At 36.4% G+C, this 18,278-nt stretch overlaps 2 protein-coding genes across 5 annotated transcripts in view; one reads left to right on the top strand and one right to left on the bottom strand.

The window, feature by feature from the left end:
• Positions 1–3,582, top strand: part of tbck (TBC1 domain containing kinase) — a 34,241-nt gene extending 30,659 nt beyond the window's left edge. For both annotated transcript variants that reach the window (XM_005805750.3, XM_023334581.1), the window contains exons 24-26: positions 962–1,125; positions 2,410–2,569; positions 3,179–3,582. In XM_005805750.3, the coding sequence (XP_005805807.1) occupies positions 962–1,125; positions 2,410–2,569; positions 3,179–3,289 (435 nt within the window). In that variant the 3' untranslated portion in view covers positions 3,290–3,582. The remainder of the gene's footprint in view (positions 1–961; positions 1,126–2,409; positions 2,570–3,178) is intronic.
• A 3,057-nt stretch (positions 3,583–6,639) lies between these two features.
• Positions 6,640–17,539, bottom strand: LOC102234026 (arachidonate 15-lipoxygenase B-like). 3 transcript variants are annotated; one of them, XM_023334688.1, is made up of 17 exons: positions 17,441–17,539; positions 17,176–17,364; positions 16,402–17,094; positions 15,996–16,172; positions 15,176–15,380; positions 14,977–15,058; positions 13,773–13,895; positions 13,586–13,689; positions 13,081–13,247; positions 12,837–12,980; positions 11,209–11,412; positions 10,837–10,923; positions 10,583–10,752; positions 9,775–9,896; positions 9,212–9,312; positions 8,241–8,411; positions 6,640–7,295 (listed from the first exon to the last, which is right to left on the bottom strand). In XM_023334688.1, the coding sequence occupies exons 4-17, from the start codon at positions 16,146–16,148 to the stop codon at positions 7,116–7,118; spliced, it is 2,013 nt and encodes a 670-aa protein (XP_023190456.1). In that variant the 5' UTR covers positions 16,149–16,172; positions 16,402–17,094; positions 17,176–17,364; positions 17,441–17,539; the 3' UTR covers positions 6,640–7,115. The 3 variants fall into 3 exon arrangements, with proteins under 3 accessions (XP_023190456.1, XP_023190457.1, XP_023190458.1); XM_023334689.1 differs by lacking the exon at positions 16,402–17,094; XM_023334690.1 differs by lacking the exons at positions 16,402–17,094; positions 17,441–17,539 and having other exon boundaries at positions 17,176–17,407.
• Positions 17,540–18,278: the final 739 nt, after the last annotated feature.

Here is an 18,278-nt window from a genome sequence, read left to right as displayed (position 1 = left end):
TACAAAGGACAAGGGAAAATATATTTCTTTTCAAAACAGAAATTGAAAGTTGCAGAGCTGTTGTTTGGAAACAAAAATTGTAAATATTGCTGTTCAAATATTTTTCTTTTAAATCCACATCCGAATTTTTAGAAAGTGTCGAGAGATGCATTTGATTATTCAGAAAATATGCTTGAAAAGAAGTTAAATAAACCAGAAACGATCTTAACCAGCTGGAGATGCAGTTGGCTGTAATCTGATGTAACCCTCCTTGCTCTTGTGTCAAAAATAGCTTTTATAATACAACGAAAACTTTGTGATTTTATTTTTCTTTACTGTTACTCAGGAAACAGATGTATTGTTTATACATGATACCTTTGAGGAAGGAATGATTTTCAGCCCATTTGGGTGGTACAACACTTGGCCACCACTGCAGAGAAGAGCTCTGGGTCCCGCAGCCATGCCTCTGGCTGCCTGCTGCATTGAATCTGTTTGGCAGCTCATGAGCAAACCCACCACAGGATTATGTTCTGGCCACGGCTGCTGCTCATCTGTCAGTATTACAGAGGGGAATTATTTAACCCTTTCAGTCCTGATGCATCATTTATATGGTTCTTCCTTTCAGACTGATGGCAGATTTTTACCACATTTACAGCATTGTAATGTTACGCATTTGGAGAGGCACTTTTTTTTTCTTCAAATGATCAACTCAAGGGTGTTATGAATGTAATTTCTTTGTAATGTTTATTCATGTTGGAGAATGAGAGTGGTTTTATGTGGGGCTATTGTTAAAAAAAATCTTACGTCTGAAAGGATAAACATGGGAGTCATTAAGATGTAATTGCCTGTTTATTGGTTATTTAATGTCAACAATCAAGCTGGCAGGTTTCACGTCATCTCTAAATGATTAGCTTTTCATCATAACAGCGTTCAGAAATTCTATCCTGCTTCATCTCTTTTCCTGTGACCTCCTCTCTTGCAGTCCCGAGAGCCCCTGGCGCTGTGTGACCTGAAAGCTGAGGTGTCTCCCCGAATCTCAGCTGAGGATCTAATTGACCTCTGTGAACTCTCTCTCGCCGGACCAACCAAAAGGAATAAAAGTGGCAAGCCAAAAATTGTTGCTGTCGACATCCGCAATGTGGAAGAGTATCCTTACCATTTAATAGATATCATTCCTGACTGGTCTTGTTTCTCAGCTGTTTATCAGCTTAATAATGCTGAAACTGCTACATAAATTCCTACATAAAAGTGGATGCTGATACAGTGGTAGGTTTTACTATATTGAAAAGCGTGACCCAGTGAAGGTTGTGGAGATACAAGGACAAACAGTCTGGCAACAACAGCGCTGAGCCCCTCACTTCTTGCTACATCATTAAGCATCTCTTCACAGAAACAGCCAGTTAAATCTGTCATCTGAAACCGAAGCCTCCAACACAGTCACCCTATGATGATTTGTGGTGATGTGGGATCATTGCTACTTACCATTAGCGTTGGCTATTGGGATTCTGGTTTGAGAATGATGTTTCTATTTTTTGCGGGATAACTGCCGTTACCAATCCAATCTGATCTGATAATGTATTTCTCAACAGTTTACATGTTCAGACACTGAAGCAAATTATTTAATGACTGTCTTTCTGCTTTTATGTTTTCAACAAGACATTTTTTTCAGCCATCTAACAAAAATATGTTGTCCAACTTCACCCTCACTATTTTCTGAAGGTTGAGTGTTTACTTATGTGATGAACTACATAGTTACAATGGTTACCTCTGTTAATGTTACCTTATATCTCTTTTTCTGATAACCTGTCTGAAACCTCTTACCTAAAACCAGAGACTGGCTCACTGAAACATTTGTTCAAACAAATATGACTTAAAACCTATTATTTACATAAAAAATGCATACAAATGTTCTTTTTTTGTCTTATGTATGTAACTTTTTGATATGCTTAGGTTTCTTGGTAGAGTTACAAACGCACAAAGATCATAGACTAAATTGGCTCTGTGTCTGGGAAGGGGAAGTGGAAAGAAATTTAGGAGGGATGAGCTTTTTTAGTTTCTCGTCCAAATTCTGTAACATGCAGTAAGCCCAGCACAAAGCTGCCCAACCAAATACTGCAGTCTGGGAGAGGGGATAGCATAAAGTAGGAAGATTAACCAGGGGACTCAAGCATTGTTTTGGCTTTTGAATGCTCTATCTTTCCTCTTTCATGCAGTGTTGGTGTCTGCATTCCCTTTAACAGAACTGATTATCCTTTTCATTCTTTTCTAAAGAAGGCATTTTTCATGTTCCTAAAGAACATTTGCAGCTCACAACATTCAAAGACTTGTATTGTGGGAAAGATAAACAAAGTTCACCACAGTTGTAGGCTTTGCTTCAGAGGGATTAGCACACCTGCCAAACATTGCACTCCTTAACCCTACTGTCTCCAGCTTTGGTAGAGGACATGTTTCAGGAAGCATCAACATTCCCTTTAACAGTGTCTTCGGGGCTGATGGTGAACTTGTGCAGTGTCCTGCTTCAGGAGCCCTCCAGAACTACAGAGGCCGCGTAATTGTGATCATCAGCCATGCTGTAAAGAGTGCTGCTTTGGTGAGCAAGCTGAGCCACAGATACATCAGTATGCCACACACTACATTAAAAACTTTATGTATTAGTAAGGCATGGTTATTAAAATTCACTTTCTTTAAAAGATGTATTTTTACAGACTTTTATAGAAACATTCTATCAATGCACCTATGAGAACATGAATAAAGCAGTGTTGTTAGTACATGAAGTGTACAGTTTTATATACAATTTTATACAGTTTTACTCAATATTTAAAATGCATAATTTACTTATATGGTAATATTAGTGCCATCCTGCTCTTTGGTAACAAGTGGATGATAATTAGATCAGTAGAGTAAAAATAAATTAGTAACCAAAACTTTGAATAACCACAAATGGACATTAAAATATAGCTGGACTAGAAAAATCCAAAAGGCAGACAAAATATTTTATGTGCAGAGAAGCTTTTTTTTTTTTTTACTTCGATCGAAATGTGTCTCAATAATTGCAACAAAAACATATTACATCAAGGTGATTTGTGATTACAAATTCTGTTTTACATTTCAATAAAGATGTTACCCCTCTAGTAGAAAATTACAATTGCTGTTGTTTGAATTTCAGAAATGACTTTGCATATATTTTTCTTCTTCCCAGTTTGCTGCACATCTGGTCAAGGTGAATTTTTCTCGTGTTTGTATTCTGGATGGAGGGATCAGCAAGCTGAAGCCCACAGGACTCCTCACTGTCCCCTCACCTCAGATCTGAACTCATAATCCACCTTCAGATTAAAGTAACCATGAGGACTGAAAATTGTTTGTGGATAAAATGGGAAAAAAAATCTGTTAGTGAAAAAATGTCATCATGTCATAGTGTTACAAAATATCAGTTTGATTAAAATTTTAACTAGATTGTTGATGATCCTTCATTTATTTTGTGGTCAGAAAGTGTTTCTTTGTGCATGTCTCGTAAAATTGACCTGTAGTCAGTATGTATGTTAGTGATTCAATAATAAATTGATGTATTTTTTTTTAAATAAATGTATCTCTTTATGTCCTTCATATGTTTGTTGTTGAATCTAATGATATAGACCAGGTCTTCAACTCAGGTTTTGCATACTACCCCTGGCAAAGGTGAGAAACCATTTCTGATTAATACTTGCTAGCCTTTTTTTATATATATATTTCATGAAGAGCATTTGTTTTTAACTGGGACTTCAATTTTCCCTAGTTTACAGCTTCAAGTAGAGAGGGAATGTTCACAATCATAAAAAGATCCCTGACTGCCCGGAAATAAACCGCCCTCTGCATACCTGATGACATTGCAAATCGTGGGCTGGAGGACGTCCCACACTTCTACTACAGATATGATGGACTTTAACTCTGGGAATTAATCCACAAGTAAAATAGCCTTTCCCCTTTCTGAATTATATTGTTGGGTACTTAACATGCTTTACCTTGCTGAAGAATACTTTATTGATAAAAGAAATTTATATGTTGTTCTAACTTTAATCTTGGCAGTGGGTTAGTTGGAGCAGGTGTATGATGGCATCATCAACTCCACAGTGATAAACAGCAGGAGGTCCCGATGTGTTTGTTTACCTACGTATTTGGGCCAACAGGAGTCTCTCTAGGACCTTCATTATGTGGGATGTCAGGACAACAGGCTTATAGTTGTCGATGATACCGGATTAACGCAGGATGTCTTCCACAAAAGTGAAAAATGGAAGTTCTACCTGAGGTCATGTTAAGCTTGAAGAGATGTTGCAGAATCCTCAGAGCTTCTCTGCAAAGCCATCAGGACTCTAGGGCTGACACAATCTGGACCTACAGTTTTGTTCCAGTTCAGTATCTCCAGCTGCCTCTGAAGCTGCTACCCCCGCGACCTGACCCCGGATAAGCGGAAGAAGATGGATGGATGGATGGATGGATGGATGGATGGATGGATGGATGGGTCTGTTTGCTTAAAATGTTAAAGCCACACAAGATACATTAAATCTTTTTAAGACAAATTATTATTTTGGACAATTGTGATTTATGTGCATGTCTTTTGATGTGGACTGTTAAATTAAGATCAATAAATTTAACTGGTGGTGGACAATGTTTTTCAGTTTTTCCTTATTTCTAACACAATTACTTAATAAAAATAAAAACTGTCACTTTTCCCTGTTTTAATATCAACCCCTACAAACTACCATTATGGGATTATTCTCTCCAAAATGTTTCCACTTTTGTCATGTAAAGTATTGTTCCTATTAAAATAGTTTTCCAATAACATATTCTAAGAATCCCTAAAAAAGACACAAAACATTTTGTTTTAAGAATTTTGAACATTTGTGTTCTAATTGTCTGTAATATCAAAATTGAAATAAAAGATTGCCAAGTCATTTATAACAAAATACTCATTGCAGTATCCATCTATAACATTTAAAACGAAAAAATACACACATTATCTGCCTCCCCCCATCATTCCACCTCCAAAACAAAGTAATAAGAACATATCGGGAAGTGCAGCTAAGCACCAACCTCATCTCATCTGGTCTGAATGAATTAATCAATAAGTACTTCTGTATTTATTTTTGATAAAGTCACTGCAATTTTATTCTGAAACAGCAGGAGACACTGGTGAGAAAGGAAAGCTTATTCAGGTGGAAAGTCACAAACATAATTTCCATCCTTACATCTACATATGCAGGATTTTACTGATGGAAACATGAAAACTGAAGCATTTTGATTTTATCTCTAAAGTGAATTTAATCACGGTTGCTCTTCTCATACAATCATGTTTTACATCTGTGAATTTGCACAGGTTTGTTAATCTTTGCATCTCTTTGTGACCTACCAAAGAATATTTGAAATACTGATGCTAAACTAAGTTGAGGAACATAGTAAGTTCTCCTTATTTTTTTCATTATTAAAACTATTGTCTTTACCCTAGTCAATCTCTGTGCTTGGGTCCTTTCCTAACAAATCCTCTGTAAATCTCCATATGTAGCTCTTACCTTGATGATAGCACATTTGAACTTCGCCACTGACGGATAATCAAGGGTTTTTCTGTTTTTTATTTTTATTTAATTAAATTGTATTTACTAAATTAAAAGTCACAGAATTTTTACGGTCTGGGGGCAGCTTTAAAGAAATATGAACTGAAGAACAGATGAAACAGGGATCATAGAACAATGGCTAACAGAGCTAGTATGACACTAACCCCAAAACACAAAAAGCATTTAGAAAAGAAAAATAATTGTTACAGAAATTGGTAACAAAAACAAACTTCAAACAATATGAGAAACTACCTTAGCAACTACCTTTTAGACTCCTATTCTTCCAACCCAGAAAAGGAATTAGACCAGAGGATACTTACTTATACAAATCTACCAACCCTGAATAGGAGTATCTAGTTTACTTACTTTGGATCAACATTATTAGCTTTTTCTTCTTTTGCTCTTTTCTTTGGTTTGTTATTTTGTTTGTATTTCTTTTTAAATCCTGTAAAGCGCTTTGTATTGCCTTGTTGCTGAAAATGTGCTATATAAATAAAATTTACTTTACCTTTTACCTTTACACCTTTACGTGTATTATCCTGTAGAAAAATTAAAGAACTGAATACACTTCAATATAGTGAATTTTATCAAATTAATTTTCTTAAAATGTTGATTTAGTAGGGTAATAACTTATTTATTTTATATATATTTTTTTGATTTTTGAGAATTTATTGAGTACTTGATCAGAAAGTTTTTTTTAAATCACATGCCTTTGCTCTGAATCCACTCATTCCACTTCTTCCACTGAATTTGAACTCTGTCAGCCTGAATAAATGCAAGGTGGGTTTTTTTTCATGTTCACACCCATTAAAAATAGTATTTATTATTTTATCTGGTTTTACCTCACAATTAAAAGTCTCCTTACTTCTAGGTTCTGATAGAAAATATAAACTTATCTAAAATGTTGTGCTTTTCTGAGGTTGACTGTTTCTTAAAACCCAGCCATGTGTTCTTGGCCGGCTTTTCTCTTAACACAGTAAATAATTTCATCAGCTTGACTTCTCATAATGGAACAAAATCAATCATTCTTCTCAATTTTGTTTGTTTGGCTAAAAAGTGTAAGTGAAATGCATAATAATTGTTTTCTGCTTAAAAGCATTTTTATTTGCACTTTGCCAAAGATTCTTACACAGATATTTTTAAGCAACAAATTAGAGAAACTCATTTTCTAAAATGTTGATACTTTCATTTTAGTACTTGATCATAAACCCGGAAGATTTGTTTTCTGTTGCAAACATATCTCTTATGCAAGACATGTCTCCAAAACACAATGTTAGATATTCTCTTTGGTGCAGAATATTATTCCATTGCCATATGTATAAAAGAGAAAATACAAACTCCATAGGGTCGGTGCACTCATTCGTCTGACTCCATATATCCCTGCATGCATCCCAAATAATAGCATTGCACTCAAATCTGCATTATACATTTAAACTGAAATAAAATTGAAAATAATTATCATGTCCTCATACGCCCCCAAAATAAAATGAAGCACATCAGTGTGGGATTATTATTAACTAAGAAAACTGAGAGGAAACTTCTCTTACTTTCCTAAATAGCCACACTGTTTTCTATCTCCTCTGGATCCAAGTATATGTACGGCACTTCCAGACTCTTGTTTCTCTCTTTGATTGCTGCACTCAATGCTGCCAACTCCTTTTGAAAGTTCTCTATCATCTGCCGTGGAGTCTCCTCACTGAAGTGGTTCTCGGGGTACTGACCAAGAGGTACCTGATGAAATCAATGACACTTAGTTTTTCTGCCACCGAGATGCAAATGTTTGAAAAATGTAGGCTACTTGTGTAAACATATAGAGCCATGAAGAAGTCATGGAGTTGCATAGTAGCATTTTACCTTATTTATGTACAGGTTCATCTCAAGAAAATAGAAAACCAATAAAAACCTAATTCATTAGGTCATTCACTGCAAAAATGAACCTCATATATTATAAAGAAACATTACATCTATTTCAACCATTTATTTCTGCTCATTTTGTCAGTGGATTGAAGCTACAGAAAATCCAAAAGGACATTTCTCAAAGTTGCATAGACCAAATAATACATGGACATTTTTTTGACAGAAACTTAGGGTGGGATGGTTAATTGTTTGTTTTGTTTTGTGGGGTTGTTTTATTGATCTGCACAGCATTTTGAGCTGCTTTTAGTACGAAGGATGCTTTATAAATAAAATCGATTGATTGACTGAACTCTCCTTCAATCTGATGGAAAGCTGTCAAATCATCAGTCTTTATTCTCCAAGCTCCACTTCATAACATTTCCTTACTACAAATACATTTGTGTCTACAGAAGAGGATTAGGGCCACCGAAAAAAGAAAAAAAAGAATTCTGAGATTAAAGTCAGAATTCTTTTTTTTCTTTTTTCGGTGGCCCTAATCCTTTTCCGTATGTATCCATCTCATGTAATATTTAAGATTTCAAAGAAACTGAATTTTGGGTTTTCAATAGCTGTAAGGCATACTCATCAAAATGCGCTGAATACATTAGACTGTGTAATTAATCTACAACTGTAGATATATGGGTTTTTGGTTTTAAAGCTGAATAACTGAAATGGATTCACTTTTTAATTATTTTCTGCTTTATTGAGATGAACCTGTTCAAATGTTCTTGATAAAGCTTGACCATATGTTTGAAAACACACTGAAGTGTGAACACTCACAAAGTCACTGGACTTCTGGCTGAGCAGCCACAGACTGGCCATCCCCTGAACAGTGGTGTTGACATCTGGCAGTGTTTTCAGCATTGTTTTTTCAGTCGCTTCCCCCTTTTTGGTTGGAGGTGGCAGTTGCAGGGAGATTGGAGTGTTTGGCATCCAGCTACCAAAGTCAAACTGCAGTATAGAAATGAGTATTATAGTTTGTTATTGATTTCTTTTGCTTGTAAAATTTCAAAATTTCAAAATACAGTTCTATTAACTTTAAAGCATAATGGTTATAATTACAGTTGTAGTTGTCTGACTGATAGCTTTAGTCAGTTTGCTGACTGGATTCAGGCAATGATTGCTTGAACCTTTAGATGGTTTAAAATAGTGTTTGCTTGGTTGTTTGTTTGTTGTTGTTTCTTTTACAACCAACCTTTAAATCTATTAAACTTGATATGACAGCCTACCCTGTCTTAACAAATGTACATTATTAATAGAATCAAGGTAGAAGGTGCTCCTTGGTATTGACCTGAGACACATTTATATTGATAATTCAAAAATAATATGGACACAAATATCCCTGCATACCACAGACAGTATACCTTATCAGAGCCACATGCGTTGAAGGATCATGAAAGGTGTTTTTATTCCTGCATTTATTGACTCACTATAGGAGCCTGGCAGAAGATCAGTTAAGACATAAACTTAATTCATAATGCAATGTGTTTGCATTATGTGTTTACAGGATTACAATTTTTTTATCCGTTTTATCTATGCTGTAAAGTCTGTATTCAAAAAAACTATGTGATTTGAAGACCATGTTTGGTGAATTTGAATTATGCTCTAGCATTTGTAGCATTATATACAGTATCAATTGATGGCTTTGTATTCATTTACTCTGAAATAACACAGCGAGCTTCAATTCATGTGCAAATAATACAAATCATATCTAAATCTTAGAAAATCATATCTAAATCCCAAACCCTTACCTGTCCACTGTTCACAGCAGCATGCTGGCCTGACCCGGTGAAGATCACCATGGTGACAAATTTGATGAGCTCATCCACGGTGGTAAGTTTCTGTGGGATTCCTGAGAATTAGAAAAAGTAAACTTAACATTTAAAAATTCGATGTTTGATCAATTCTTAACCGTCCATCCCATCCCACCGATTGTCTCTAACCACTTGTTCTTGTAGGTCTGTAAGTGGGTGAGGGTTGGGGTGGGTTGGTGCCTATCTCCAGCAGTCTTTGGGCAACATAGGGACACACAAGACAAACAACCATGCACACACACAATCATATTTAGGGGTAATTTAGAGACTAAATTATGTCAATTGACATAATAGTCAATTGACTTCTAGGAAGCAGCTGGAGTACCCAGAGAAGATCCATTCATACATGGAGAAAACGTGCAATGTTCTGGGTTGAGGCCCGGAACGTCCTTGCTACCAGGCAGCAGTGCTACCAGCAGCATCACTTTGCAACCCAAATGCTTCCATTATACAGATCTGTAATATGTTTATCAAGCTGTATTATTTTCTTTAATGTATACCTGAGTGAGGCTGGGAAAGGAATCCATGTTCATAAATGTCCAAAATCCACTTTTGAAGTTCGGAGTCTTGCTGAACTTCAGCATTAGTCTTGTAGTAGTAGCTCAGGATACCCTGCACAAATCTTTCAGACACAGAAATATTTTGTAAAACACGTTAAATACATACCCAGTAAGAGTAAAGTGTGTTTCTCATTTCATGATTTTTTTTTCAGGAATATTACTGAATTTATGATACCTTTTTTCTTTTCTAATAATTTACATTTCTAATATTTTAAATATCACTGATTTCTTTAATACCACAAATTATTTGCATGGGCAAAATGACCATAAATGATACAGGACAACAGTCAAGATGATTACCAGAGGAAGTTACCTGGGCTGATTTGGGCTGATTTAAATTCAACAGGAGAAAGGATTAAAGAAAAAAAAAAAAAAACTGAAATCCGCTAAAATCTTTCTTGATTTTTTTAACAAAGCTTTATTTAGCCCCAGGGATAACTCTACCCATCTATAGTTGCTGGAGAGGGTTTTTTTTTGCTGGTTCACATTATAATCATTAATGTTGTGCTGTACAAACATGATTGTTTTGCAAGCCAAAATGGAAGGCCTTAGTCAGTATAAACAACAAAGCAGTCTGAAAATCACCTCAGACAAAAGGCAGAAAAAAATAATTACTACCCATTTCTCTTCCTAACACATTAAGTTTCTACTGAAACTTAAAGTTTTGCACAATAAGCCATCTGACGATTTGTCGTTAACAGATAAAGTAGCATGATGTAAGATGCAAAATGGAAATAGCCTATTGTACCTGTTGATAGCATCCCACACTCTGAGCGCATCATCTCTGTAGTAGAAGTTTGGTACGTCCTTCAGGCCGCGCTCAGCAATGTCTTCAGGCACACAGAGGGAGCTGTATGTTACGGAGGACAGCGATCTCCTTAGAATTGTCATCATACCCTCTCCTCCAGAAGCTGAAAACTAGAGAAAGGTAAAGTTAAAGACAAACACTGTCATTCAAAATTAAAAATAATGATGTCCTTCTGAGTAAAGTTTTTTTTTTACTTTGGTGAAAACACCCTCCTCAGATATGAGTCTTTTCCGAGCTAAGAAGTTGATCTGCAGAGTGTAGCGAGTGTGAGGTATGAGAAGCTGAAAAAGGAGAAAACACTGTTGGTTATGACAACAGGAACAGTTTGCAAATAAAAAAACTTATTCTGAACTACAATAATACACCCTCTCCTCCAGAAGAGGGTGTCAAAACTTCAAAACTTCAAACGAGTCAAAACTTCAAAACGAAGTTTTGACTCGTTCTGAGTCAAAACTTCAGAACGAGTAAAATTAACAAATCAATAGCTCAAGTTTTTTACATGTTGCATCATCATAAGAATCTGTCAGTATAGGCATAAACACAGTGGAACCTGCAGCTTCAGTTACCTTGTAGAGAGGATGCACCATGGGCATGTTGCGCAACAGTGACACTGCAAAGACCTCAGCCAGCAGGTGAGTGCGCAGCAGGTGAACGTTGAGCTGATGCTCACTGAAATCTGCACTTCTGACAAAAATCTTTGCCATCAGCCAGTCGTACTTGGAATCAGATGGCAAGAAGATTGGATTGTCCTCTGCTGGTTTCTGCTTCAGCTACATCAGAGTTTAAATAAAGTATAGGTATTTATTTGATTACAGGTAAATCATGCAGATGAACAATGTTTCTGAAATTGTTTAGTATTTTTTCTGCTGACTAATTTTTTTGAGAACCTCTGTGAAGAGTTTGAACTTAAGCCACACTGATAGTCTGAAATCAGATTAAACAAAACAGTAGTCAGATGGGCGTGTGTGTTTGAAGATATAACCCTTTGATAAAAGAACAAACCAGACTGGTGGTTGAAGTGATAAACCTATAATCTTTGTGTGAACTGACTTCCAAGTTTTTCTACAAGTCTACTTTCTAAGAAAGGAATTTGGCTTGCGACTTATGTCAATTCTTTTCAAAATACACAACTTGGATGTCAATCTCTTGTTCTTTCTACATTTAAAATTGCCTTGATTAATTCACAAACTTATAACACCACAGTAAGTGTTGCCATCAGGCATCAACGTCTTGCTAAAAGTGCAAACGTCTCATTTCAGAATCAGAAAACAACAACAAAAAAATGTTGATAGTGTGAAGGATCCATGAATTGCAATTGTTTTTAAAAGCATATGCAGGATTCAAAAACACTTTTTTAAAAAAAACACAAACGGTCCTTTGGAGTCATGTATCCCTAAAACAGAAAGAAAAAAAAGAATTTTGTTTTAAATAAAAAAAAGTCCACTCTAACAGGAATGTGTTGAATTAATGTGTGAGAAGTAGAGAGTGATCAGAAGAAAATCTTATAAATCAGCAGATTTAAACTTTTCCCCAAACAAAAATACAGTTATGAATTAAGTTAATTAGAGCATAAGTACAAAAATACAGCACCTGTTAGTGAGGGGGTAAATCCCTCTAACAATGACTGATCAATTTATTGAAAAGAAAAACTTTTGACTGCATCCATTCACTGCTGCAATGTTTTACAAAGTCGCTGCGTAAAACAGTGTGTTGTACTGTTGATAACAATGCTAACACCTGCACACCTGTTAACACCAGAGTAACAATGCTAGTCACAAAATAATCTGAATACCAGATACTTATTCAGCTTACCAGACAGCTACTCTGTTGGGTTTTCTAGCTCTGATCAGACAACATTTCTCCTCACTTCCTCCTCATTCCGGCAGTTATCATGAAAATGTTTGTCTTATGAACTTGATTGAAAATGGCAACTTCGCAATGAATACTTTTATCTTGAATGGCTGTAGTGTTAGACATTGATGTGCATGTTTTGGGTTCCAAACTCAACCTAATCAATGGTTGCTTGGTCTTAAGAGCCTGGTTCTTTCTGTTAAATATTTTCCCAATTTTTATGTTATGTCCGACTGTCTGGTTCCTGCCAAACTTCAATCTTTTGGCTCGTACAAAACAGACATTTAATTGAATACTTAATAATTCGTGCACTTTAATTACTGTATATGAGTGCTAATCTCACCTGAATAGCAATTGGCATGAGTTTATCATCTGGAGCTTTGTGGAGCAAGACAAGTGGAGCCATCAGGTACTGCTTCTCGTCATTGATGGTGCTTGCTTTCACTCCATCCATTTGCTTGTAGTCACAAAGGAATATGTTGCCTTTCTGTTTAACATTTTAAGAAAATGTTAACAATTTTATTTAAAAATGCAAGAACCTCAAATCTACTTAGAAATAGCTATATATTTTTTGTACAGATAATTACCTTAATTTCTTCTGCCAAGCTGCAACAACCATCAGGGAAAACCATTTTGTCAGTAACAGGAAAGTTGCCAGGCAGGATGGTGCAGCGGCGAATCAGCATGGGATTAATCCCGTTTAGAAACTGGTAACCAAAAAATGCATCTTCCTTCCAGTGTTGTTGGACATAGTCTGTAAAAAAAACCAAAAACACAATAAATTTGTTTAAAAATAAAAATGAAATGATAAATACAGTCTTCAAAAATGGTGGAAGAGCAAGCTGAATTTTTTGCAGGCCATGAGAGCACTTTTTGTTGTTGTTGAAGCATAAACACTCTAAAATACATTGTGAATACATTGTGTCAAGGAGAATTATTTTACATTTTCATCCAAATCACCACAAAACAAAAGTGTCACTGTGTTCTTTTTACAAGGAACTTTACAAAATGCAACTTAATATTAAACCCACACCCCAGTCTTAACAGGTTTCATGGCTTAGTAGGATTAACTTTAGTGCAAGTTGTCAATACCAGATATATCAGTCTGTCTGCAGCAAAAAACTCTGTTGATATCATCAATGTTCGTCCAATTCGTTTTTTTATCAGCCAGCCCCTTCAGTTTCAGCTCTGCCAGCCTAGTTAAGAAAAAACAAAAAGTTAATGTGACATAAAACTCTCAAATTAAAGGCATGTGTGTATCAGACTGTTAGGAGTTTACCCTGTGTTTGCTGTGAACAGAAATTCAGTCTGCTTGGTAAAGGAGAATCTGACTTCAGCAGGTAGAGATAATGGGCCATCTACTTTTAGGCAGTGAGGAAGTCCTTCCACATACACATCCCAGCTGAGAAAAAAAATAGAATTTCTATGCTGTTTTATTTTAGTACAGATGGAAAAAATCATTTTGTTTCTCAATACAAAACACATCAGCATATGCACTTGCGACTTAGTAAATTAGAATTTCATCAAAAAGGTAATCAAAGTGAAACTCACACCCAAATCAATTTTTTTTTGCTGATAACCTATCTAAATAAGCTATCTGGGCTTCTGTCTTTATGTTTCTGTGAGAATTTTGACATTTTTGTGCAATTATTTTAGTTCTGCATTATTTTGCTTAAAATTGTCACACTACTGGTCTCTTCGGTCAAACGGTTCTTAGACATTTGAATTGTCCTATTGGTTGCAGCAGTATGGGTTGGTACAACTTTGTCACTTCTGGTATAAAAGCACAGCCCTCTGTCCCTCCTCACCTCTTGCTCGCCACTATCGCCTGTTTGGTGGAGAGTTAAGAGTAAGAAGTGCTGCCATGGCGACTGGCGGGCATTGCTAATGGTGTTACTCAGCTTTACAAATGTGGGATTTATTTGCAATGTTGTGTTACATTGTTACATTATATTTAGTGTACTTTATATTATTGTTCTTCTTTTAATTCCACTTAAAGTCTGTTGAGTTGTGAGCCTTAGTATTTCACCATAACAGGTAAACACGCTTATCTTACCTAGGAGTAATTGCGTACGAATACCTCAGACAATTTTTTGAAGAGGTACTTTTTATAGCTTCTTTTTCTTCTGTAGAACATTCTGAATAATATTTGTCATGTTTGGTATTGTTGCAATCATATGCATAAAAGAAGTGTATTTGCCCACCCCAATGCTTATGGAGGAAACGCACAAAATATTCTCTTAAGTAGATTAAGAACGTTTGAAAAACAATCTGTGCTCAATTTGTGATTACTCGTGATTAAACATTTTAGTAGTTTGACAGGCCTGTCTGTCTATAAATTTGAAGTTTATAATATAACGAGTTTCAGTGTTATATTGAATTGCTAAAGTACATTTACTTCCAAGTTATTAAGATGCACTCGTAAATATAAACTCAGACAGGGAAAAGGGTTTTTATGTGTTTTTCCCACTCTGATTTCTCACCCATAGTCTTTCTGACGCTGCTTGAGCTCTTGTTCCCGGCTGTCCCTGCCAAGATGATGATTATCTTCGAACCCTTTCAAGGCTGGAAAAAAAGAGAGGAAAAAAATCATGTGATGATGTGTTGGTATTAATTTGCTCCTGTCTTCCTCTAGTTTAACAGAACCAAGCTTTTAACAGAATTTGCGGCTGTTCGACGGACCTGTTCCTTCTCTGAAGCGGTGCACCTTGCTGTCAGTGATCCAGCGGTAGATGGGGAAGTTGTAAATGTCTCCCTCTGGGGATTTGACTTCAACTTTGGCTGGGAACCAAGAATCTTCTGGGAACAGCAAAAGAGGCTGTTTGTCAAGCTCTACCAGCACCAGTTTTCCAAGGGACTTGGGGGAGGAAACTGTAAAAGATGCCACCTAACACAATAAAAACAACAATTTGAAATCATAAAAAGACTTCAAGTGCATACTTATAGCAAGAGGTCAACAATGGTAAACCACAGCAATAACAGAATGGTTTATCTCAATGAATGCTTATCTACATTACAGTATCTTGCTCAAATATATTTTGCAAATAAGAACAGAGAGATGTCAGCCTGTACATTTGTAAAGCTGGCAGAGACATACTCTAAAATAATACCAGCTGTAGTTACAAAAAATGGAAGTTGTTTTGGCTTAAGTGTGCAAATTCATGACTCACTTTTTTCTCATTTTGTTTTTAAAACATTTTTGTAATTATACAGTATATCCTATTCTGTCCACTTCCCAATTATGCATTACTTTGTGTTGGTGTATCCCAATTAAATATAATGAAGTTTGCGGTTGTAGCATGACAAAATGTGAAAAGTTCAGTGACCTTAAATACTTTTGCAAGACCCTACATTGTACTTCTCCGGGACGCAATATATAAAACAATGCGGTGACTTTATATCATTACACATACCCTGTTGTGAAATAAGTGACAGTTATTTTGTAATTCTTGGTCTAAAGCTGCTCTTCATTTGAATTTGAAGCTCAATCTTTCAGACTTACAGCTCCTCTGACAAATGCTGAAGCTCCTCTCAAGCTCAACAGCAGCTTGCGTTCATTTTCCCCTTTTGTGCCAACCAGCTTAATGTAGACATTGTTGAGAGTGGTGGCAACGGCGCGATTAGCAGTGTACACAGTTACTTCATAATCCAACATTTTTGCTGTTGAAAATTGATCCACCTTGATGTCAAGAGAGAGAAAAACAATCAACACTGATTGGTTGGTTGTTCTAGTTCATTGCAATACAATTCAAAAGGATTGTCCTGATAACTAACAAGACGTTTTACAGACAAACTGATGAAAGATACTGAATCAGAATGAAATGGAAAAATTTCATTTGATATAACTACAAATAAAAGATTCTTGTTTGTTTCTGTTTTTCAGCAACTTTTGAATGTATTAGTCTTACCTCTGCTAATGAGATCACAAAGTTTCCTTGAAGAGCTGCTGTGTTGATGCAAGTTAGCGCCACTGTTTTCTGTATATATACACGTATTCAATGGGAGTGTTTGTTCAGTACCAAGAAATGGCTATGGTAATGAAACTACGCGGAAAGTAAACCTCCCACCTCTCATCTTTAGTGTTTTTCCTGTTCTTACTTAAATGTGGGGACTTTCATGACTCAACACGTTGGGTTTACATACCTCTTGAGATATGGAGAACATAGATAACACCTGCATGTCACTGCAGAATGACACATTGATAACAAAAACCAAGATTTTTGTTTACAATTGTTTTTCCCCAGAACAACAAAACAAACTGAGCACATGTTAATTACTTAACACAAAGATGGTTTTTTACAGTTTTTCACACCAAACCACATTTAGAGTAAGCAACACATATCTTTAATGCAAAACTATTTCTCTGCATAGTTATTTGATTAAAATCCCTTCTTACAGACAAAATGGATTTAGCAAGAACTCTATGAGTAGTAGGGCGGTCTTGTAAAAATGTCATGTTTGGTTCCAGTTTACGAACCCACATGCACGAACACAATCAGGAGACGCGTGTGCAAAACAATAATGAAGTTTATTGACAAGAGGGAATAGGGTTGGGGAGAAAACACGGAGCAGGAGTCTGGAAGGGGCAACCAGTTCAGCCACTGTCAACGAGGAGAAGCTGTTAGAATGTACGAATCCAGGGAGGTGGATGAATATATATGTTGACGAAGGGAAAGGCTTACTAGGAGCGGATGGATGTTTCCTTTGGAGCAACAACGGACCCAGGGGCGGCGTGGAGAGGCAACGAACCGTTGGAGGGCGGACAGGTAAGTCAGGCTGAGTGGAGGAGCGAACTGACGGCTGATAGTAGTCCGGGACAAACGACCCACAGAACTCTCCTCTCGGAAAACTCCGGAGGAATCCAGGTAAACCTGACAACAGGAAAAAACACAGGAGGCGATTATCTCAGGAAATGCTCAGAGGGCCTACTCAGGAATGATTTGTTACCAAGGTAAACAAACACTCAGGCAAGGAAGTGTCAGCTCGCCGCTTCTTAAATACTCCCAGTATTAGTCAGACAATGCGCCACAGGTGTGTCCCCGGGTTCGACCCCACGCCTCTCCAGGAGCTCTGCTCCTAGGCGGCATCTGGTGGAGGAAGTGGGAAGCAGCAGGCTTCCACAAAAAAAAAAAAACAAAAAAAAAACACCGATCCTGACAAAAAAGTTAACAAAAGGATGACTTATTTGCATATTATCTGGTGCTGATCTTTTAGCAACATTATGAAACTATTCATTTCATCATTTAGGAAATTGCTTGATGTTTAATGCAATACCTGTAATGCAGTATCTGACAGTTATGTGCCATGTTTGGCAAAGTACAGAGATGACATATCATTTAAATGTAACCTGTTCTCGACCTATAATGTTTAGAGAGGGATTTGGATGCTATTTAATCTGGAAACCATAGAAATTGCTGTACAAAAGAGAAAACTAGTCTGCCGTCTAAAACTGAACTTTCAGGTTACATAACTGAATTATCTGGTGCAAATGGAGTAACTGTCACTCTGTTATGCAAATACCAATGATAAAATAACTGAAAAAGTGCTTAACGTTTCACAAGCTTCTGACACACGTTTTACTCTGTCTAGCTGAATTGTTGCCTGACCACCTGTGTTCAGCATTGTTAAAGCACATACCAACTGAATGTCCTTCAATCCATTGATTTCAACAAATAGAAACAACATGCAAATTCAATATACTGTTAAATGAAACAGATGTTGCTTTCATTTGGTTTCTTATTGCATATTTAGCTCTAAATCAAAATCTTATGACTGCCTAGACCCC

Source organism: Xiphophorus maculatus, chromosome 5 (assembly GCF_002775205.1).
Source record: "Xiphophorus maculatus strain JP 163 A chromosome 5, X_maculatus-5.0-male, whole genome shotgun sequence".
Taxonomy (NCBI): domain Eukaryota; kingdom Metazoa; phylum Chordata; class Actinopteri; order Cyprinodontiformes; family Poeciliidae; genus Xiphophorus; species Xiphophorus maculatus.
The sequence above is the reverse complement of the archived record's forward strand: the minus strand, read 5'-3'. Positions and strand labels throughout refer to the sequence as shown.

Coding starts and splice junctions, on each gene's coding strand:
- LOC102234026 (XM_023334688.1), bottom strand. CDS start 16,148: ATGTTGGATTATGAAGTAACTGTGTACACTGCTAATCGCGCCGTTGCC. Junction 15,381..15,995: donor CAGCATTTGTCAGAGGAGCT/GTAAGTCTGAAA, acceptor TTATTGTGTTAG/GTGGCATCTTTTACAGTTTC. Junction 11,413..12,836: donor TCATGCCAATTGCTATTCAG/GTGAGATTAGCA, acceptor ACTCTGATGTAG/CTGAAGCAGAAACCAGCAGA.